Source organism: Pelmatolapia mariae, linkage group LG5 (assembly GCF_036321145.2).
Source record: "Pelmatolapia mariae isolate MD_Pm_ZW linkage group LG5, Pm_UMD_F_2, whole genome shotgun sequence".
NCBI lineage: Eukaryota > Metazoa > Chordata > Actinopteri > Cichliformes > Cichlidae > Pelmatolapia > Pelmatolapia mariae.
The window spans coordinates 27,261,164-27,283,141 of record NC_086231.1 but is presented as its reverse complement, the minus strand read 5'-3'; the positions used below and the strand labels follow the sequence as shown (position 1 = coordinate 27,283,141).

The 21,978-nt window shown below is 40.4% G+C and overlaps 1 protein-coding gene across 2 annotated transcripts in view; it reads right to left on the bottom strand.

Moving 5' to 3' along the window:
• The window catches only part of slc2a9l2 (solute carrier family 2 member 9, like 2), a 97,884-nt gene that overhangs the window by 10,316 nt on the left and 65,590 nt on the right, over positions 1 to 21,978 (bottom strand). For both annotated transcript variants that reach the window (XM_063473152.1, XM_063473151.1), the window contains exon 12: positions 5,068 to 5,195. In XM_063473152.1, the coding sequence (XP_063329222.1) occupies positions 5,068 to 5,195 (128 nt within the window). The remainder of the gene's footprint in view (positions 1 to 5,067; positions 5,196 to 21,978) is intronic.

Genomic DNA, 21,978 nt, shown 5'->3' with positions numbered 1-21,978 from the left:
CTGAAAATCAAAGTCTGTGTCTTCAGATAATGTTCCTGTAGGGGGACTCCCACCTCTGTCTCCCAGACGAGAGTTTTGCGTTTGTCACAGCAGCTCAGCAGCAGCTCGCTACAAACACCTCGTGCAACAGTTAAAATGCAGCAGAAAAAGAGAGAATAAAAAAAGATTAAATTAGAAAATGAAAAAAATGAGCATATTTATGGTTCCACAGTGAAAGTGTTTAATCCAGATTCATATTTTAAGCTTAAAAACACAAAAACCAAAACATTTAGAGGTGTTTGATTTTTCTCTTTGTTTTGTTTCATGTTCATCGCTGCACATATGTGAGTAAAAAAATCCAGTGACTCTACTGCTTCATAGCTTATTCTATAAATTGCATTTTCCCAATAATGGGAAAAATAAGCATGCACACAGTGTGTATAAAGTGTGGAGCTGCATATGTCTTGAACTCCAGGAGCCATAAACCTCCTATCCAGCAAAAGGCCTCTAAAATCCTCAGGCTTTTTTTTTTTTTTTGGCTTGGCAGAGATACTACACGTGCAGGGCATTCTGTTATCTTACACACAAAAGCTCAGCGCCATTCTGTGTGGCAGAAAACTGGCGCTGGAACACCTGCAGTGAATTCTCTGTGTTATCAGCCTGATTTCCCCCTACTACACCCAGAGTGGCAGTACAGTTTATAATTGTGTTGGAACTGGTCCAGCTCCTGTTGGGGAAAACTGCAGCCACTCAAGCTGCACAGAAGGTTATACATGTAGTCCAGTCGCACGGAGGAATTTAACACCCTCGTTCAGAACGGTTAGCCCTCTAGGCCTCGAACAGCAGACGCATCAAAATGCTGCCAGTCTTCCCCCACCATGATGGAAACCATTCAAAGTGCCCATCCTTGATGTCTGCTGTTTGAAGTGTAACATATTTGAAATAGGTGTAATAACAGCCAAATTATTTCATATCAGTTTTTCTTTTGTTCTGGTGCGTTATTCTTCTTGGAGAACGATCAAAAACAATCCCGTTCCCATATCCCTGTGCTTTCTGCTGCACTGCTTCAGTGATTCTCTGAATCCCCAGTGCTGATCTTGTCTTTGAGAAAGCGCACACTGCAAGAATGTGCAGTTGTTGAAGACATTTTTTACTCATGGCATCAGTCCAGAACTAAAAAAGTGCTAACCATCTGAGTCCACCAGCTTGTCCCAGGGCTGTCTGGGTTGTGCTTGCAAGCTAAGGCTCTTTTAGTGTTCATAATGATGAGTTCATCTAATCTTTGGATATTAATAGATCTGATGGTGCTTTGCTGATCTCCATTTTCTTCTCATGAGGAATGTAAATTGATTTCTCTGTCCAGCGTGCTTGCTTTCCTCTTTGTGATCATGGCCCCATATTACCAAGTCTAGCCTTATTTCTTGTCAGTGACTCACTTGCTGCTTTACAGGAGATAACTGTTATGAATGTAGCTGCAAGAGAGTAACTATCCCCATGGGCCAAAGATCCTATCCAACCCAGGCCTATGCTACATCACAGGCCTTGTTAAAAGAGATGTCAATTCAGGAAATTTGACTTCTCACACTGGGAGCGGATTTCCTGAAGTATCTAATCTCTTGTTTGTCTATCAGGATAGTCAGGTTGACTTTAAAGTAATACAGGCTGGTCTTATCTTCATAAAAACTTAAAGAACTAATTTCAATGAGCTGAAATCCACTAAGTGATAAGACTACAAGGCTGCAACGGATAAACTAGAAATTGCTTCAGATAAGGCAGTTGGTTCTCAGGAAATGGGGACAGATCCAAAGGCCCAACACATTTACAATACCTAAAGGTCAATTTTAGTCCCATGGGATCTGATGTATAGTGAGCTAGCTGATAGCTAAAGACAAAGGCTACCAAATGTGTGTAAGAAACACACACATACACAAAATGGCTCAGAGTATGAGAGCTGCTAAAAGAAAAACCACCAGCATTCACAAGCACAACAGTTAAGACTCCAGAGGAAGTCATGTGTCCACACTTTGCAGCCCAGTGTCTATGTCTGTTATAGCTGTAAACACCATTAACATTAAAGGATCCAACCACATCAGCCTTGATCTTGAAAAAGCAAAAAATACAAATAAAAAGCTCACGCATCTACTTAGGTGGTAGAAATGTCATCCATCACTAAAAACATGCAGTTTAATTTATCTGGCATAAATCTGATGTGTGTATCAATGCGATGTTTCTATGCATCTGAGTGAAAAGGTGTGGCTTTTAGCTCAAATTATAAATTTTTAATGCAACCTAAAATGTGGCACAAAAAGACCAACTTTTTTTCTCCAAACAGTTGCAGTAAAACAATGAAAAATAAATAGAAAAACAAACAAACAAAAACACAGGAATGTAACAAAAAGAGTTACGATAAGAGGGGGCAGCGATGAACAGTTGCCTGGAGCAACCGGTTGGGTTTCAGGAGATGAAAGAGGACCTGGTGGCTTTCGGGAAAACATTCCAGTTTTACACACTGATAGGCTCTTCTGTCCTCAACTCCTGTATATTTTTATTATGTCACCCTGAATTTCATTTCTAACAAACAACATTCAAGGATCTTTTTTTTGCAGTTTTTTGAGAAATCATGTGCATTTAAAGCAAAACTCTCAGCCTGCTCTCTATATTAACTTCTGCACAGTACTTTTGGGTGCTCTGTCTATCCTTGTCTATTTGTAGCAGCTCTTTTTAAAAGGCTAAAGTAATGAGTATCGGCTTGTGTGCTGGTCTGGAGAAAATACACCTGAACCGCCACCTTGTTCAAATAAAAATCCTTTTCTGTTGGCACCAAACTACTCGAGCTCTTATGCACCGTTGAATGTAAATCTGTTTCTGTGTCTATGCATTCAGCATTGTTGTCACGTCTCACACTTCACCTGTTACACCTTGTTAAGAAATGCCCAAACAATGAAATCGGCACACCAGCGGTACAGCAGAATAAATATCAACGCAGGATGCGTTTAGGCGCAGTGTTGCTGGACTCTCAAAGACATTTTGACTAAGGTGATGAAAAACACCAGACATCACAAAATCTCTGAAACACGTGAGATTAAATTTTAGCATTACTGCACAGCTCGTGAAGGCTGTACAAACTTACAGGTATATCCTGTATTTTAATCTTTACTGCTGTTAAGCTCCAAATACACTGCAAACATATACCAACATGTTAACAACATATTCCAAAATACAACTGAATCTTTAATTAAAGATCCCCAACTCCAGAAATGAAAATGCCCTTTTCTTTTAAACTATAGATCAATCCAAGTATCGATAGTATTGCTACCAACAGCCGGTATTGGTATCGGATTGATACTAGCATGACAGGATCGATAACTTGTTTCTACCCTCCAAGTTCACTTTGTACCCTAATGAATCATGTTAATTTTTGATTTATTTATAGTCTGTAGCACATTTAAAACAACAGAAGCGGACCCAGTTCAAAAAGACCCAGTTTCAAAATACACAAAAGGCTATAAAATGTGTGTTTTGCTGGTAATTATTCAAGAAATTAAAAATCACAGTGATTTAGTGTTTAATAAAATGTGTTCAAAATTAACAAATTGATAATGATTCATCTCAAATCATGACACACTACTCTTCCTTACATACACTGCCTTAAAATTATCAGTATTGGTATTGGCAATATCGCCCTGTATTTACTTAGTATCAGATCTGTACAAAAAATTTTCAGTACCTCTAGTTTGCAGGATTTTCGTTTAAAAATTCAACTCTAAACTAAAACCTCTTTGATATCATTGATGGTAAGTTCTTAATTTTGGAAAATAGCTTACAAGCTAGACGGGACATTATAAAACAGTTTTCAAAGGTAGTGATTCTCGTGAAAATTATATCTAATCTGTAAAGTGGGTTAAGTGCCCCTTAACAGTAACTTTTACTGCCAATATTTTGCTGTTACGGAGTTAAAGCTCACAATATTATCACACTAACCAGAGAAATAAAACCCCGATTCATAATTCCTGTAGAGTATGCCCTGCATGGCTTAACTGCTTTTCCTCACGGCTGTGCCAGGCGAGGCTTGTAGTAAATGAAGCAGGATCACAGTTTTCGTAGCTGCACTTTACATAAAGGTCAGGATTAAGTTTAAAGTCTTCTGTGCTCAATCCAAGTGCCTTGAAGAAAACTACCTTATAAAAGTTAAGTGGTATGTGTCGGAGCGCCAGTCGAAGCGAGTTCATCTTCCTATCATCATTTTTAAATACATTCAGGCTTACAAGCATGAATTTCAAGGACATTTTCTTCATTAGGTTAAAAATCATGTGTTGATTGGTTAATAACACTACAGCTTTGGCTTCTTTTGTAATATATTTTTTATTGTAAATTCAATATATGCTCCTGATGTTGTAAACCTGATTGAGTAAGCTGCAAAATCATACCATAACTAAAATACAGTGTGAACATTATGGAGTGTCACAACATTGATATTTAATAATGATGATATCATGGGAATGATACACATATCCACATATTTAAAAGATGGACATAGCTTTTATTTAAAAAAAAATTAAGCCACTGGTAAACTATATATAAACAAATTGGTCCACATTAATGCTAAACAGAATGATAAAATGCTTTAGGGTGGGCCTTCCTTGTGACTAACAAATCATTACCCTATAAGATGGTGGTTAAAATACTCAGCCCAAAGCTTTGATACGGATCTAAACTAACCAATGACTGGTGTCATGCTGTTTACACTCATCTTTTACATCCAGTGGCCAGTACCCCAGTGTGTGGATACGATTGCTCCACAGAGGTGAATATAAATGAGGCGACCTGTCGAGGGTGTACGCAATCCAGTAACAGCTGAGAATTGGATATGCAGTTAAGAAACTTGATTGACAGATGATTGTGGATGTTAGTGAGACGTTCACACTTTACAGAAGCTTAGCTTTCCTCATTTGTCCGTTTTTTCTAACCCCATTTGGCAGAAAAGATAAGTTTTATAAGTATACTGTGTGTTATTTTTGTCATGATAACCGTGTAATTAAAAACAGATATTGTGGTAGCCTGAGAGTATACATAAATAATGCCACTCACTTGAATAAATGGAAAAAGGAGGCCCACAGCAAAGTTAGATAGCCAGTTTACTGTGCCAGCGATCATGAAGGCAGCAGGTCGATAAGACTGTTCAAACAGTTCCCCGGTCAGGATAAAGGGGATGCCACCTGACAGAGAAAAAAGACAGATGCACCATTAGTTACAATAATAAAGAGCTTTGGTCAGAAAGGAATTCTGTGTTTATTGCTTAATAATGAGACTTGTTTCTTGTTAACTCTTAAAGTTGAAATATGAGCTCCCACCTTTGAAGTAAGCCGTGTTATCTTTGCCTTTTCTGCGTGCCTTCCTACTTTTGACTTTTTTTTTTACCAGAAATGTGTCCAACTAAATGCAAGGATACTCTACCATCCTTGCATTTAGTTTCCACAGCACATATTCCCCTTTTTATCAGAAATCCATCAGTAATTCCTCGCACTGAAATGAAGTATTATTTGTATCCATTGGAGTTTGACTTGCAGAATTTAAATAAGCAGGCACTTTCCTTGCTTTAGCTGACCATCAAACTACACGTGTTCACTGTGTTGGATTAAATCAGATGAATTTATAATAACTACTTTGCTAAATTCTTTTCACCTGTATTCATTTTATGATTTATTAAAAATTTCTCTAATCTGCTCTCTTGTTGTTACAATTGACAAAAAAAATGTGCCAGGTGACTTTAAGTTAGATATTAATAATCCCTCTAACTGTACTGCAACAGAATTTCTTAATATTGCTAAATTATTCATTTAGGGCAATGTGCTACCAGCCCCACACATAATGGTAGGCACACACTGGATCTGGCTTTTACACTCGACATATCTGTTAACTATCGCCTAATGAAAGTCATTATTCTTACACAACCAACTCATAAAAAATATGTCTTGTTTTCCTAGTCTGAGTAACAATAATAAGCACAATGCAAGGTTCAACCCTATTAACTGAGTCGTTCATCATACTCAGTTTTCTATCTTTGCTATATCTTCTAAGGTTTGTGAAAAATTTCTGTTGTCCGAGTTTTATTTATGAGTTCCACGACACACTGAGGATGTGAAAGTCTCAAAAACTTACAAAAAGTCATTTAACAAATATGATACATTTGGCTTTAAAGGGTTAAAGAGGGTTTACCTGTCATATATCCCTGGCACCTCTCTATCATAAACAAATCCCTTTCATCTGGCTGTGATCCAGATTACTTTAAAACAACCAGTTTCTTCCCTCTGCTTAAAAAACCCTCCTTAGACTCCACTGTTTTAAAGAATTACAGAGCAATTTCCAAACAGCCATTTATTTCAAAGATCTTTGAGAAAGTTGTCGCTCATCTCTTCCTTCAGCTGGCTGAGGGAAACATCTTTGATTAATTCAAATCTGGTTACTAATCAAACAGCACCACTAAAACATGACCATTACCTAAAATTACTAACAATATAACACTAAAGATAAAAGTGACTATTACACTTTGGTCCTACTAGACTCATCTGCTGTCTTTGACACCACTGATCATGTCATTCTTACTAACAGATTACAGAATTAGGTTGGCATCACTGGCACAGCTCTCAAATGGTTTTCATCACAATTATCTGACAGATACTTCAGTCCTTATCCGCATCTATCTTATGTGGAGTCAGTCAAGGCTCAGTCATTGGACCATTTCTGTTCTCTTTACTAATGTTACCCTGGTTGAGCTCTAAAGCCATTTCTTACCATTTTAGTTACTTCCGGCGCCCCCCCCCCCCCCCCCCCCCCCCCCCCCCGTGTGCGGCAGCCTGTTACAGCAGCTCTGCTCATTCCGAGTTTCTTTCTTTCTTATCTTTTCTTCTCGTAATTTTTCTATAACTAACGTATTAGTAATTAGACTCTGCAACCATGTTCTACCGTTTTGTGCTAGTTCTGGTCGTTTTTCTTAGTTTTTTTCTACTTTTTTCACCCGTGTGTGGGGACCCAGAGCAGGGATCCTTTGTTTACAGTAAGGATCAGCTGTTAGCGCTGCGTCCCACAGCAGTACTGCCGGCGGACAGACCCGACATTCCCAGCGAGCTGAGGAGGAAAAGACGGGGGTGTCGTGCTGGGAAGGAGCGCCGTCGCCCGAGAAGGAGACGTTATCGACCATCTCTTCCTTCTGTAATTATTGGAAATGTACGGTCTTTGCACAATAAATTGGATGAGCTCACGTCGCTAACCTGGTCACAGAGGGAGTACCGGCAATGTAGCATCATGATGCTAACGGAGTCGTGGCTAACACCGCTAACTCCGGACACGAGTGTGACACTACCGGGATTCCAGCTGCTTCGAGCGGACAGGACAAGAGACAGCGGTAAGAGGAAAGGAGGGGGACTGGCAGTGTTTGTGAATGACAGATGGTGTAACCCTGGGCACATCACTGTAAAAGAACAACTCTGCAGCAGAGACATTGAGCTGTTAGCCGTTAGCATGCGTCCGTACTACCTGCCCCGGGAATTCTCGCATGTTATCGCGATAACAGCGTATGTCCCCCCCTCGGCCAACGCGGATGCAGCCTGTGACACTCTCCACTCAGTGGTCAGCAGACTGCAAACACAATCTCCGAGAGCCCTCCTCATAATATCAGGGGACTTCAATCATGCCTCACTGGACTCCACACTGCCCACCTTCACCCAGTATGTGACCTGCCCAACCAGAGACAATAAAACACTGGACTTACTGTATGCCAATGCTGAAGAGGCATACAGTTCATCACCTCTCCCTCCCCTGGGCAGATCTGATCACAACCTGGTGCACCTTGTCCCCGTGTATGAGCCCTTAGTGCGCAGGGAGCCACCAGCCACCCGCACAGTGCAGAGATGGTCGCAGGAGAGCGAGGAGGCTCTTAAGGATTGTTTTGAGTCGACTGTGTGGGAGGTGATCTGTGACGACCACGGAGAGGACATCGACAGCCTTACTACATGCATTACGGACTATATTAATTTCTGTGTGGATAACACCGTACCTACCAGGACTGTACGGTGTTTCTCCAACAACAAACCTTGGATTACCCCGGAAATTAAAGCTGTCCTCAAGCAGAAGAGGAGGGCCTTCAAATCCAAAGACAAAGAGGAGTTGAAAAGGGCGCAGAGAGAGTTGAGGGGACTGATAAGGAATGGGAAGGATAGCTACAGGCAGAAGATGGAGAACCAGCTTCAGCAAAATAACGTTGGTGAAGTCTGGAGAGGCCTCAGAACCATCTCGGGCCACAAACATCAGAACTCTCTGCCTGGGAGGGATGTGAGGTGGGCAAATGAACTGAATCATTTCTTCAACAGATTTGATTCAGCCATGAGGCAGTCTCCAACATCGGCTGCAGACTCACCCACCCCCACTGCTGCCGTTCCACCTCTGACACCTCAGACACTTCACACCTCCTCTATTCACCCTGCTCACTCCTCCCCACCCCCAACAACAGCATCCAATACACAATCAACACAAGGCTCCAGCCTGTCTCTCTCAACCACCCAGGTTAGGAGGGAACTGAGGAGGATTAATGGCAAGAAGGCAGCGGGTCCAGATGGCATCAGCTCGAGGGTCGTCAGGTCCTGCGCGGACCAACTGTGTGGTGTGATGGAGCACCTCTTCAACCTGAGCCTGAGGCTGGGAAGAGTCCCACAGCTCTGGAAAACCTCCTGTGTTGTTCCAGTGCCAAAGACTTCATGCCCCAAGGACCTCAACAGCTACAGGTTGGTGGCTCTGACATCCCACCTGATGAAGACCCTGGAGCGGCTGGTCCTGGCTCAGCTTCGGCGCCTTGTGAGCTCATCACTGGACCCACTTCAGTTTGCCTACCAGCCTGGCATTGGAGCGGATGATGCCGTCATTCACCTCCTACATCGCTCCCTCGCTCACCTGGAGACCGCTGGGAGCACTGTGAGAATCATGTTCTTTGATTTCTCCAGTGCCTTCAACACTATTCTTCCCTCGGTTCTGAAGGACAAGCTGGAGAACTCTGGAGTGGACCATCACCTCACTACCTGGATTTTGGACTACCTCACCGACCGACCACAGTATGTGAGGACTCAGGGCTGTGTGTCGGACAGGGTCGTCTGCAGTACGGGGGCCCCACAGGGAACGGTTCTGGCTCCGTTCCTCTTCACCATCTACACTGCAGACTTCTCCCACAACTCCACCCAGTGCTTCCTGCAGAAGTTCTCTGATGACTCTGCTATAGTCGGCCTCATCACTGATGGGGACGACAAGGAGTACAGAGGACTGACTCAGGACTTTGTGGACTGGTGCCAGCTGAACTACCTCCAGATCAATGCCAGTAAAACCAAGGAGCTGGTGGTAGACTTCCGCAGGCACAAACATCCTCCACTGCAACCACTGAACATCCAAGGTATGGACATTGAGACTGTGGACAGCTACAGGTACCTTGGTGTTCATCTGAACAACAAACTGGACTGGACTCATAACTCAGACGCCCTCTACAGGAAAGGGCAGAGCAGGCTGTACCTGCTGCGGAGACTCAGGTCGTTTGGAGTGGAGGGCCCACTCCTGAAGACCTTCTATGACTCTGTGGTGGCCTCAGCCATCTTTTATGGTGTGGTCTGCTGGGGTGGCAGCATCTCTGCTGGGGACAGGAAGAGACTGAACAGGCTGATCCGAAGGGCCAGTTCTGTTCTAGGATGCCCTCTGGACCCAGTGGAGGTGGTGAGTGACAGGAGAATGGTGGCTAAGCTGTCATCCCTGCTGGACAACATCTCCCACCCCATGCATGAGACTGTGACAGCACTGAGCAGCTCCTTCAGTGGGAGACTGCGGCACCCACGGTGTGGGACGGAGAGATTTCGCAGGTCTTTCCTCCCCACTGCTGTCAGACTGCACAACAAAGACTTTAACTGATCATACACACACATCCACAAATGTGCAATAACACAAATGTGCAATAATCTTTCTGGCACCGTTGTATTTTTCACTCTGTTGTATATAGCATTTGTATTCTATTTTTATCCTATTGTATATTTTATTCTATTTTATTCTACTGTATATAGTATTCTATTTTTATTCTATTCTGTACAGTTGTGTACTGTATTTATTCTTATTTTATTTTATTCTAATTGTCCTTCATAACTTTTGCACTGTCCACTTCCTGCTGTGACAAAACAAATTTCCCACTTGTGGGACTAATAAAGGTCATCTTATCTCATCTTATCTTATCTTATCTTATATGCTGATGATACACAGCTGTACTTTTTTTTGTCAAGCCTAACAACCTCAACAGCCTCCCCTACATCAGGGGATGCTTTATTGTCTGTAAAAAATGGATGTCCTCAAATTTCCTCCCGTCTCAATTCTGGTAAAATTGAAGTTCTTATGATCGGTCCTGAGAACTTCTCTGTGGAGCTCACATCAAGAAAGTGCATCAGCTCACTCTGGAGCAATATCATATCATCTCCTAAGAACGTTGGTAACACATCTCTTAAGTTAATCTTGTTTCCTTCATCCAAAAAACATCACAAAAAATAAATCCTGACTGTGAGTCAATATTGTGTATTGTTAATACGCAGTTTCGTTTTCTCCCACCTTGATTATTGGAATCATTAACACAAACACCACAAGTTGTGAAATTATTTCATGGGAATCCTCTACAGTTTATATTCCAACAATACATGCATATAGGCATAAATCCTGGTATTAAGGTCCAGACCCAACTCATGTTGAGGTGAAATAAAAGTTGCTCCCCTGTCGTCTTATCAATAAATGACACAACAACACAGCATGCAGTTAGAATATTTTCTTAAGCACACAAAACACAAGAAGATGGATTTGCAAAATTCTCTTCACCCCTCAATTATGGATGTAAACACAGTGCCACAGCTGAAAATGGCTAAAAGGGAAACCCTTCGGGCATTCTTATACAAACCACAGAAACAATTATGCTAGAAAAGGCTAGTACAGTAAAAGGCAACCATCTCTTGGAGTACTGAGTCTTGGGCAAATAATGGTGGCAGAGAAGCCAAGAGTACCAACAATTTGTTGCAGTGGGCGTATAGCATGTGCAGTAGATTGAACATAAAGCATGATTAAGGGCGCATTCAGTATGTTTTGCTTGAATGTGTATGACTGAAAACAAAATGCCTTTCAACATTGCTGTGCACGGACAAGTGATGGAAGAGAATCACACGCAGGGTAATTGTTTATTTTCACAACGTAGACACTATTATTATAAGTTATGCCTAATTTGGAATAAGCTACAGCCTACAGAATACTGATGTGAGGGTATAGATAGTGTTCTGTGTAAACCAAAGCATGCTGTCAATTGGTGTTCGCAGGCAGCTTCACGAACGTGGCTCCCTATAATCTCACACATCTCACAGTTTCTCCCACACTGATTCTAAACCAAGACATGCACACATGGATGAGTTTATATCTTCATTGTTACTTTTCTGGTATGATTTAAGATATCAGTGCTATTGCCTTGTGCATTGTAAATGTGGTTGAAATATCCAACAAAAACATCGGCTAAGATAAAAATCTTTCAGACCAGTGGCTTTTGCATTTAATCCTCACAGCAGGTTTTTTGTTGTCACATAATTGCTTCTGAGAAGACAGTTAATGAGCTACAAGCCACATGAGCATTTTCAGCATGTGGTGAATAAAGGGAGGAATGGCTTCCATTAGCCCTTAGCGTCCTCTTACATTTAATTGCTTGTAGTAATAAACTATCCCATTGATGGGAAAAGATGCTTTTTAACAAATGTGACCAGCTGATTAAAAGTGATTGCATGTGTTCATGCAAGAACAGAGCTGACCTACCTACCTACCTACAACAGGGATAAAGGACTGGCTCTGTGTGAGCACATTACAGCCTCAGATTCTTGAACAAACCAAAACAAACAGCAGCAGCAGGTAGTAGATAAGATAATCAGCTTCACATCTGGGGTGTTTTTTGAAAAATTCACTTACTGTGATTTCTTTTTCTTTATAATGCTAACACAGAAAACCAGTTATTTATAAAGCCTTACTCTGATTGAGAAATGATCTTTTCCTTTTCCCAAAGTCTAAACTTGACACCAAGCAGTTTTAATGCCGATTAATTAGGGGTATGACAGTCTGAGATGCATACCAGTCACAGTTCTGTCTTTCTGTCTCACCTTGTTTTCTGCAGCAATGAAAAACTCCCAGCTTTGGCTTTGTGTATCAGAGGCTAATGTTACAGTAGCAGAAAGAAGACAGTGAGCAGCTGTCTGCAGACACACAATGCAGAGAGAATGTGTATATATGTGTATAAGTTGTATAAGAGGCTAGGCTTCGGTGTGTATACAACTATTAAAAAAAATGGATGAAAAGCAAAGTGATATTTAGAGCAACTTAAGCTTAAAAATCTATATTTTCCCAATAATATTTTTCCATTATTTGTGTATATGTTGGAAATGCCTTACAATTTAACTTCAGTTAATTAAGTGGTTGATGATTTGCCAAGGACAGCCCATTAATTGGGCTATTCATGTTATACAGCCAGCAGCATAAGTTTGTTGAGGAGACAGCATGCTACCATCTATGTGCTAGTTTTACCTAAATGTCAAAGCCCTTTTCTCTGGAAACCATCGGTCTTTATGACCTGTGAGGATACATTTCTACTGTATGGCCTATTTATATTAAAGATTAATATCCAACAGCGTACATACATGATAAGATTGAAAAAAAAATGTATGGAGGGAGATTCCTGCTAGAGGGAATTGCATTTATCAAAGTCATACTGGCAAATGTTTTCTGCATTAAAACATGAAATTGTTTGCATTCACACTGTATGAGGGACTCCCAGCTGGTGGGCAATGCATGCATAAATTACAGCATTCTGACACATTCGTGTTCATGCAAAAATATGTCATGTGAATTGTTCCAGTGTTTACTGTAGCGTACATCAAAACCATACAAATGTAAGAAGAAATTTCAATGGATATACATCCAAACACAAGTCTCAGAACCAATGCAGATGCTTAGTAATGGATAGCATGATCAAGTGTATTATTAAATAATTAGCATTTATCTGCTAGTATGCCAGAATGCAGTTTAAGCTATTTAATAATTAAGAGATCATGTGTGACAGAAAACAAAAGGTTTAATTAAAAAAAAAAAAAACATGAATTAAATCAGGCCTGAGTGATATAACATCACAGAGCAGATCAGACCCAAAAAATGGGTTGGATTTGTGACAGGAACTGTTGCACTGTCCTTCTGTTTCAGCTTGACCTGCTGCAATGTCAGTGGACTGGTTACGCACTACTAGTGCCAGACCCCTGATCTGTTGTGCCTCAGGCAGACAGAGCTGCAGAATAAAACAAATACAAGAAGGCCTCACCAGAGGCAAGTGGGTGGGGTTTTTTTCTCACCCACAATTAGTTGTGACAGATCTTTTTTAAAAATTTAACTTAAATATTTATCAATCAGTGTTTTATAACAATGCTGGGGTTTTTCATTTTTCATAAATATAGTTTTGTTTCATTTACCAAAGCATAATCAGCATTATTGTTTATGAAATGGTCATAGTTGGTTTTAAATTATGCACAGCTCTCAGAGACACTGCTGTTCCTGGAATAATCTTGGTTATGTGCGTAGTCACCCCTAATGGCACATTCTGAGCTAAGAAAAATCCTGTGTGACCTTGTCATAACTCATGTGGCTTTCTCGATTGCTCTCAGTTTGTTGTATCTATGTTTCTAATATTATCTAACAACAGCTCACACACTAATTACATAATGGGATAATACTGTCACAGTAGCAGAATGGTGCCCAGCAAGGGCACAGCAAGGCACGCAGCAAGGGTGTCATACTTTGCAGTATATTCAGAAACTTCCAAGTATTTAATGGATTTAGAAGTAAAAGATAATTGTGCTCAGAAAATCATCATTAATGCCAGTAGACGCGTTTAGAGTTAGACTGTTGAAGTACCAGTTTTTAACATTTCCACTTAATATTTAAACACATCATTGGGGAGTTTGAAAAGTGCAGCACCACTACTTAAATTGATGTACTGCTGAGCAGTTCGGAGTTGTTCGGAGGACTACAGTAAAGTGAAGTGTGGTATTCATTTGCTAATTGTGACTTTATAAAATCTTGGCTAAAACATTTTAATGCTTGTGAGTTTATTAAAGGTTATAGCAGAGCATTTATGGAGACCATCTACAGGGATAACATTAAAAAAAAAAAAAAAAGCAACTCAAGGGAAAGATTATTTTTCTCGCTGATATAACAAGAAATGTAGAAGTCATCTAAAATGTTACATGACTGAGAAAAAACTCACAAAATTACTAGGATGTTTCTGCTTTTCTCTGCACTCCACAGAAACGCACATATCTATTACCGACTCAGCTTCAAATAATCAGATGAGACTTATAAAGTAAGGCTGTCATGGACCTCAACACATCACTGCAGTTTTGTCAAGCTATTTGCAGGAATGTGACCACAAACAATGCGACACTAATGTGTCCACTGTTTTGGACAATAAGCCCCCAGTCAACTGGGCTTAGAAACATCCACAATCATCTGGCAACCACTGGATGCTAGATGTAACTGGCTGCTGGAGGTTGACAGTAGTTACTGGGAACATGACTGCAAAAGCTCGAGTTACTGGTCATTACAATCACCTCATATTCTTTCACCCTCTGGTTGATGAATTGAGACAAAATTTGTTGCATTTGTTGTTGTTTCAGGGTGGGCTTTTTCCCAGCAGCCATTTTGACATGAAACAGTAGGGAAACACAGGAGGTAGTAAACATTACTTAATGCTCTGTAGCTAGATAGAAAATAATCTTTGACTTAAAAAAGACCTACACATTAAGAAGCCATCAGATTAATGGAAAGTAAGACATTCCTTTAAAGAGTTTAATATGGTAAATATATTGCGCATTATACGTGCTAATTATCAGTAGCATAGAATTATCATATTCATTATGTTGGGATGCAGGCAACAGCTTTTTACTCAAAACACTGCAGTGCTTGCTAACACACAGCACAGAGTGACTAGCATGTATTTTGTGTGTCATCCAGAAAACATCTTTTAATCGTCTCTTGCGTTCACTATCCATCTTGGCTCATTCATTAATGTTGGGCAGTTTTAAAATAATTACTAGCTGGCTGATTGTACTGCATTATGCACAATAAAAAGTCGTTATAAATATGAGATAATTACTTTGGATTACTTTCTTAAAGTAATTTCCATCCAGGCATGGGTCATGACACCATTAAGAGCCTGGTTTGAAGTCAGTAAGTGTGCTCTGGGCATCTGTGACATCTTTCTTTTATCTAACACAAAAGAGTAGCAAGTAAAATGTCACTAAAATAACTCTTCAAAAAGTGGAGGCTACTTCAGTTATTCAATGAAGATCAAAAGATCTTTTTAACTCCGTGTATTCTGGCGAAAAGAAAAAAAATAACTGGCCGAGCATCAGCATTTGACTAACTCCACAGCTGTTGTATTACCCAGTTCACTGTGTTTACTCAAAGGCTTTTCTGACACTAAAAGAGAAAGATGTCTGTGAGAGTGAACTGCGGGGAGTTAAGCTCATACTCTGCCCACAGCAGGAAAAAAAAACCAAAAAAACAGCTGAGGAATTTCCAGGTCAATTGCTCTCTCAGCTTGAATAAATTGTAGATGAGTCCAGAGGAGAGAGGCGAGGCCATTTTTGCCCAGGAGCAAGCAGAGTCATGGCACAAACCGGTGGCCCTTACTAGAAACATGCTAACTGGTGAGGTGATTAATCTTTGGGCAGAAACCAGAGGCTTAAAAACATGTCAGCAACATCCATTATACCACTGTTAACTTTGGAGTGAAGGGGAAAAGTCAAGATTGCAATTATTATAAGACCAGAGTTTCTGGGGGATGTCAGAAGGAGACTGTCTGCAGGACACACAATGCTGAGTACACACAGAGCTCGCATTGACAAAGGAATTCATGTGCCATCTCAAAGGATTTCTCCACTGATCCATTCATGTTTCCTACAATAGGAAAACCTCTTCCAGCTGGTAATGCAGAGACAGTTATGAATCCAGAAGCGGCATTTCAAGTGTTCTCTTCTACACATTCAGGACCCAAAAGACAGCCGAGGACGAGCTCCTGGCAGAAGATCAATACCACATCTATGTGAACAAAACATTGTTTCCTGCTTTTCAGAAACCGGGGACTGTATCCATGGGTGGAATATTACACACTGCAAACGATCTTCACAGGAGACATCAGCCTTGGGATGCAAAGAAATATTTCTGAAGCTAAGAAAGAAATTACAATAATCAGGGCTCTGTGCCTCCAGAGGTCCCAACTACAGAGGGCTGCAAACTACAGCAACTTATGATCATGATTTATATTTTTATGCTAAATGCAACTGTGATAATGTGCTTTCAAGTAGAGGGTTGATTTAAGTGTTCATTCATGAGGCTAAATGACAAATTAGTCAAACGACATACTGTACAGCAAGACTGGGATATTAAAAAAAAGTAGAAATTCTGCCTCTGTGAGAAGAAACAATAAATGACAAGAGATGATAAACACAAAAATGACAGATGCACTCACACGCATATAATTTCACATGCAGAGACCATTTCCCTCACAGACTCATAAATCCATAAGCCTTTACTTCTTCCTTCATTTCTTTTGCTCTTCTAATCATTTTTTTCTCCGCCTGCCACGCATCATTAAGTTTCCCCTTGGTGTGAGTTCACTCCACAGAGACGCTGCTCTTATCACTTCGGTTTCTGTGTGTTTTTGCTCGTGGCTCCTAAAGAGAAAGCACATGCCACTCTTGTCAGGAAGCATTCCCATCTTATCCCTGGTGTCTCTCATTACTTGCCACCTCTCACAACAGCAAGCCTGGTGGCCCAACATGTTTATGTCCAGATTCTCAGGTGAAAGGTGATTCATCTTGTTCAGTGGATTTCAGTCTCCTCTGTCGTGGCCTGTCTGTAGCACTTTGCAACCATCTTTTTGTCTTTCCCTCGCTTATATCGACTTTCTAGTATAAGTGAGTGAAGACGCCGCTCAGGCCAAATGGACGATTGACTGCAAAAATCCATAGCTTTCCAAAAAGAAACTCTTTTGTTTTAAATCTGATTTATGTGAATGGAACTGCTTTGACCTAAAAGTGTCGTGTATGATGGAGTTATCCCACTAATGTTTTGCAACCCCCAGAAAATTATTCAATTGTACTAAAATAATAATACAAGTCAGGCTCAGACCACAACTGCCGTTTATTTATTCAAATAGCTTTTAGCTGAATTCCAATGCAACTGAAAATCTTTACGAATGTGATTTCATTTACACTCCACCAAAGCTCCAGTGATATAAATAATAACAGTATTTCACCACCCACACACCACCACGATTGCGAAGGGAACTACACATAGAGAATCCTTAATGTTGTAGCCAAATTGAGTGTCCTTCACTCTCAAAGTAGCAGTACTACTCTATTACTAGCCGTACTCACACAAGCCCTGCTCTGAAGAAGAGTGCTGCTGGGCTGTGGCTGTGGCACCACATCTTGTGGGTCGCTGCTTCTGTCAAATTAGATACTCTTTGTTTTTGAAAAAGAAAACAAAAGAGATCACCGTGGTTCAGATTGGTGTATCGAATCTGGCAGAGCCAGCAGGGGCAGTTGTGCTGGCTTTGAAAGGTGCAGGTATGTCCTAGGTTTGGTTTTTGGCTAAGAGGAACTCTGATTCTTAGCTCCTGTTCACATTAAAGCAGCTGAAAGCAGTATATATTTCACTTCACTTCACTAATAGAATAAGGTGTCACTCTTGGTCGTACAACCCTTATATGTGTTCAGTAATTTTGCACAAATATTTCACTTAAGTTGCCTGCCAGTGAAAAATGTGCACAGAGCCATTTTTATGGAAATACACAATTTACACTTGGACAATAAGGGGTCTAGTGTAATATGACAGGGAACAACAATTATTTTCCTTTTATCGCTGAACAATGCGTATCTATAGCGACTGCTTCAATGCTTTTCCATAATCGCCTCCAGGCAGATTTGCACTGTAGTGCACAAAAGAATGTCATTTGCATTTTATCCCACAAAGAAAACTCTCCTACAACACGTGGGTTTGTTTACATGCTCCTGCAGTGATTGAATACTTCCATTCTGACCAACAGATAAAATATCAAAGGAGCAACGCGATATAATTAATCAATATTAATATGTTAATGTTGAAAGAAATCACTGTGTGCCATTAATGTGGTCAGCTGATTTGGGGAACAAAAGGATTCAAGGAGTCTCCACTGGATTATGTTTGTGCAAAGTGAGCACAATATGCTACAATCTAATTAAAACGATAAGTTTTCTTCAGCCACCTACCTATAATGAATGTTCTCAAACTCTCACGGGCCAGTGCTACCACTCAGCCTTCTAGTAGATGTACATTTGGTTTAAATTAGAAAATCCTAGATGATTTTTTAAAAAGTTGACCTCTGACTTTGAGGTCAAGGTCACTGGGATTCTCACTCTTCCGAGATTTTTAGTAGATGCATCTATAGTATTCATTTGGAAAATTGTTACTGCCTTCTTCTCGAGCTATTGTATTCACAAACTTGTCGCATGCTGGCCTGGCAGAGAGACAGCTACAGGCCATCAACCTTTTATGGATGAGAGGTAAAATGATTATATCACTATTACTTCTGATTAGCGTCATTAAAATACATTAAAATAGTAAGCGGATGGTCACTGGTCAGGAGCAGGACAAGATCACAGTTACATGTAACCAACAAGCAAAAAGTTGACTGCATGAAAGTAACACATTGCTAGAAAGAAAAACTTGTCAAAGTTGTAAAATGCTTGTTTGCAGCAGCTCACAGTCATGACTGGGAGGAGCTTTTTAAAACTTTCTCCTTACTGAACATTTTAGTTATTCCAGTGTTCAATTACAATGCTTCCCTGTGAAAAGGCTAAAAAAAAAGCAGCACCATCCCTAATCAAGAGTAAAATAAATGAGTTCTTCTTCTGAAGATAACTAAGCTCAAAGAATAGCCACGAGCTTATTTTTAATTCTGTTTAACTGACTCTGCCCACCACACAGTCCGTTCTTTTAAAGCGCTTTGTTAGCGTTTTCTTCTCTAGAGATCAATTCTGCCATTTCCTCAAAGTGACAAGTTTATAGTGGCAACACTTTCTGTCAGTTCAGCCTACATTGATCCCTTGCCCTTGTGCTCTGTTGTTGAGGATTAGAAGAACTTTTATTTGTTAGATCACAAACTTCATCTCCAGGCTGTTCACTAAAGGGAAGTCATCAGGGAACTGAGACAGGGAGAAATAAAGAGGATGAGAGATGAGTTTGTACCATACACAAAGTGCTTAGTTTGACAATATGGGTTTGGTTTTTTTACATGCTCGTCTCTCAGTGGTATGTCAATAGTGCAATATGAAAGAAAAGCTGCAAAGTTACACAACAAACCGACCAAAATAACAATGCACACATTTAGGTGCAAACGGTGACAGCTTGACTGTGAAATGCTTATTTTTATCCTCGGCGGCAGAATAATCTCTGCTTTACATGAGAAGTGACTCACCAGCATAAACTGATTTAATTGTTCAGCTGTGAAATGAGCACGTGCTGAAAATATTGATTTCAAGAACTTCTTCCAAATTAGATTTGAAACTGTTTACAGAGCAGGAGAAACCTCTGTCTGCTGGCTGGGTTTGCAGGGGGGCTCAGTTTGAATCCAACAGATTCAAATTCCACGTTCACCCTGTGCCTGTATGAATTCTCTCCAGGTACTCCACAGACATGCTTATTACATTAATAGGTGAGCCTAAATTGGTTGTACTGTAGGTGTGAATGTGAGTACATCTGTCTGTTTCAGCCTTGCGATAGACTGGGGACCTGTCCAATATTCACCCCACATCTTATCAAATGACAGCTGGAATCGCTTCCAGCCCTACCCCGCAATCTTGATTTGGATAAGCAGTTAAGAAAATGGATGAGTTTCTGTCGCATTAAAATAATTTGGTACTAAACTTTCAATAATTTCTGTCAGACGTTAGGGCTGACTCCAAACAGGTGGCAGATTTATTTCACAGTAAGCAGGAAGATCCAATCTTTGGATGTGGCCTTCAAGGTACTGCACTGACGAATCAAAATGCACAGAGGCTCCACTAGCTGATTGATTTTTGCTACAGCTGTGCAAATTATCTCCTTAAAGAAAAAAAAATGCACAAAAAATCATATGAGATACGACAACTCTACAGTTTAGATTTAAATTAAAGCCAAGTGATTCATGCTGTGGAGCAACATTTCACATGCAACTGAGTCAGTGCTATCACAAAGAGCTGCAGGTCCATGAAGCAGGCGTCGCTGCAGTGAATATTTAGCAGGATGCAAGCTGAGGATATTCCTCCCTCGACAAAACAGGAAATGGACACAGTGGACAAGCACATCTATTTCACAATTTCCTTTGCCTCTCCAAAATGTGAAATGGACACGCATGCAGAAATTGCATTGCCAACAGGGGCAGATAATATATTTAAAGCCATAAAGTTGGTAGTGAGCAAAAAACTTATGAAGTACATCCCAGGGTCTGTAAATTGTCAGAATCAATTAAGCTAGGCGGTTTATATGTATATATATATATGTAAATGTGTTACTAATGTCTGTTTAAATGCTTTCCCGTGATTATTTTCATGTTGGCTCAAAATAAAATATTACCCTCTGCTGTTCCTACAATTTCTGCATGCATGTCCATTTCACATTTTGGACAGGCAAAGCCTGAAATGGACACAGTGGACCAGCGTGTCTATTTCAGGCTTTGTTGTGACATTGGGTTGGAATGAGATATCTGTTATACTGTTTAATACTACAAATCCAGTAGAGCTCATTTAAAAGTAATTACTTATAAGTAATAATTAATTTTGGAAGGTTTTGTGAAAATAAAGTATTGGCCTAGACCAGGGATGGGCAACTCAAGGCATCAGGTTTTAGATATGACCCTGGGTCAACACACCTGAATCACATAATTAGTTCATTACCAGCCTCTGGAGGACTTCAGGACATGTTGAGGAGGTCATTTTTGCCATTTCAATCAGCTGTGTTGGTTCAAGGACACATCTAAAACCTGCAGGACACCGGCCCTCGAGGCCTGGAGTTGCCCACCCCTGGCCTAGACCCACAAAGAACTGATCATTAATAAGTTGAATCCAACCCAAGGATATTCACAGGATATTTATTTTTTAGATTTACAATTCGGCACTACCACTGAAATCATATCCCTTTAGATTCATGATGTATAACATAAGTACCCACATAAATGAAAAATAATGAAGAATATGTCACAACCGCTGAAAGAAACACCAGTGACGTGGGGGAAAAGAGAATATTCCAAACTAACAAACACTTCACTACACTTTGGGGTTGGATTTATCTCTGCTGTCCCACAGGAAACAGTGACAACAGCGTTAAGGCTATTTACTTTTTGACAAGATAAAAGGAATTGCAATCCCAGGACTCTATAAAATAAAGATATATTTTAGGAAGATACTATTTATTGACTTGCTTCTGCTTCGAAATGACAGCTCTCAACTTGTTCTCCATGCGGAGTGTAGGAATGGAAGGAGTGATGTGATGCAGCGTAAGTTTGTTATAGACTATGCAGTATTATTCGCTTACAAAAATAGGAGGCACAGTTAAATGGGTTTAGAAACAGCTCAGGAGTGGGTTCTGACACGGGCTCAACACTCAACACGGGCGACAAAAAGAGAGAATCAGCAATTTCCAGTTGAGGTGAGAGTGTCAGCCTGCTAGAAGAAATTAAAAAAAGGAGTGGTGTGGAGCTATACTGCAGTACTCGAATGCTTCTATTTCAGTACCCTAGCACTTCAGTGTATAATCGCTGTATAGTTTGTGCAGCTGTCACCATAGGGACAGTTGCACAAATCATTAGCTTCATGAACCTATACAGTGATTCAATATACAGCC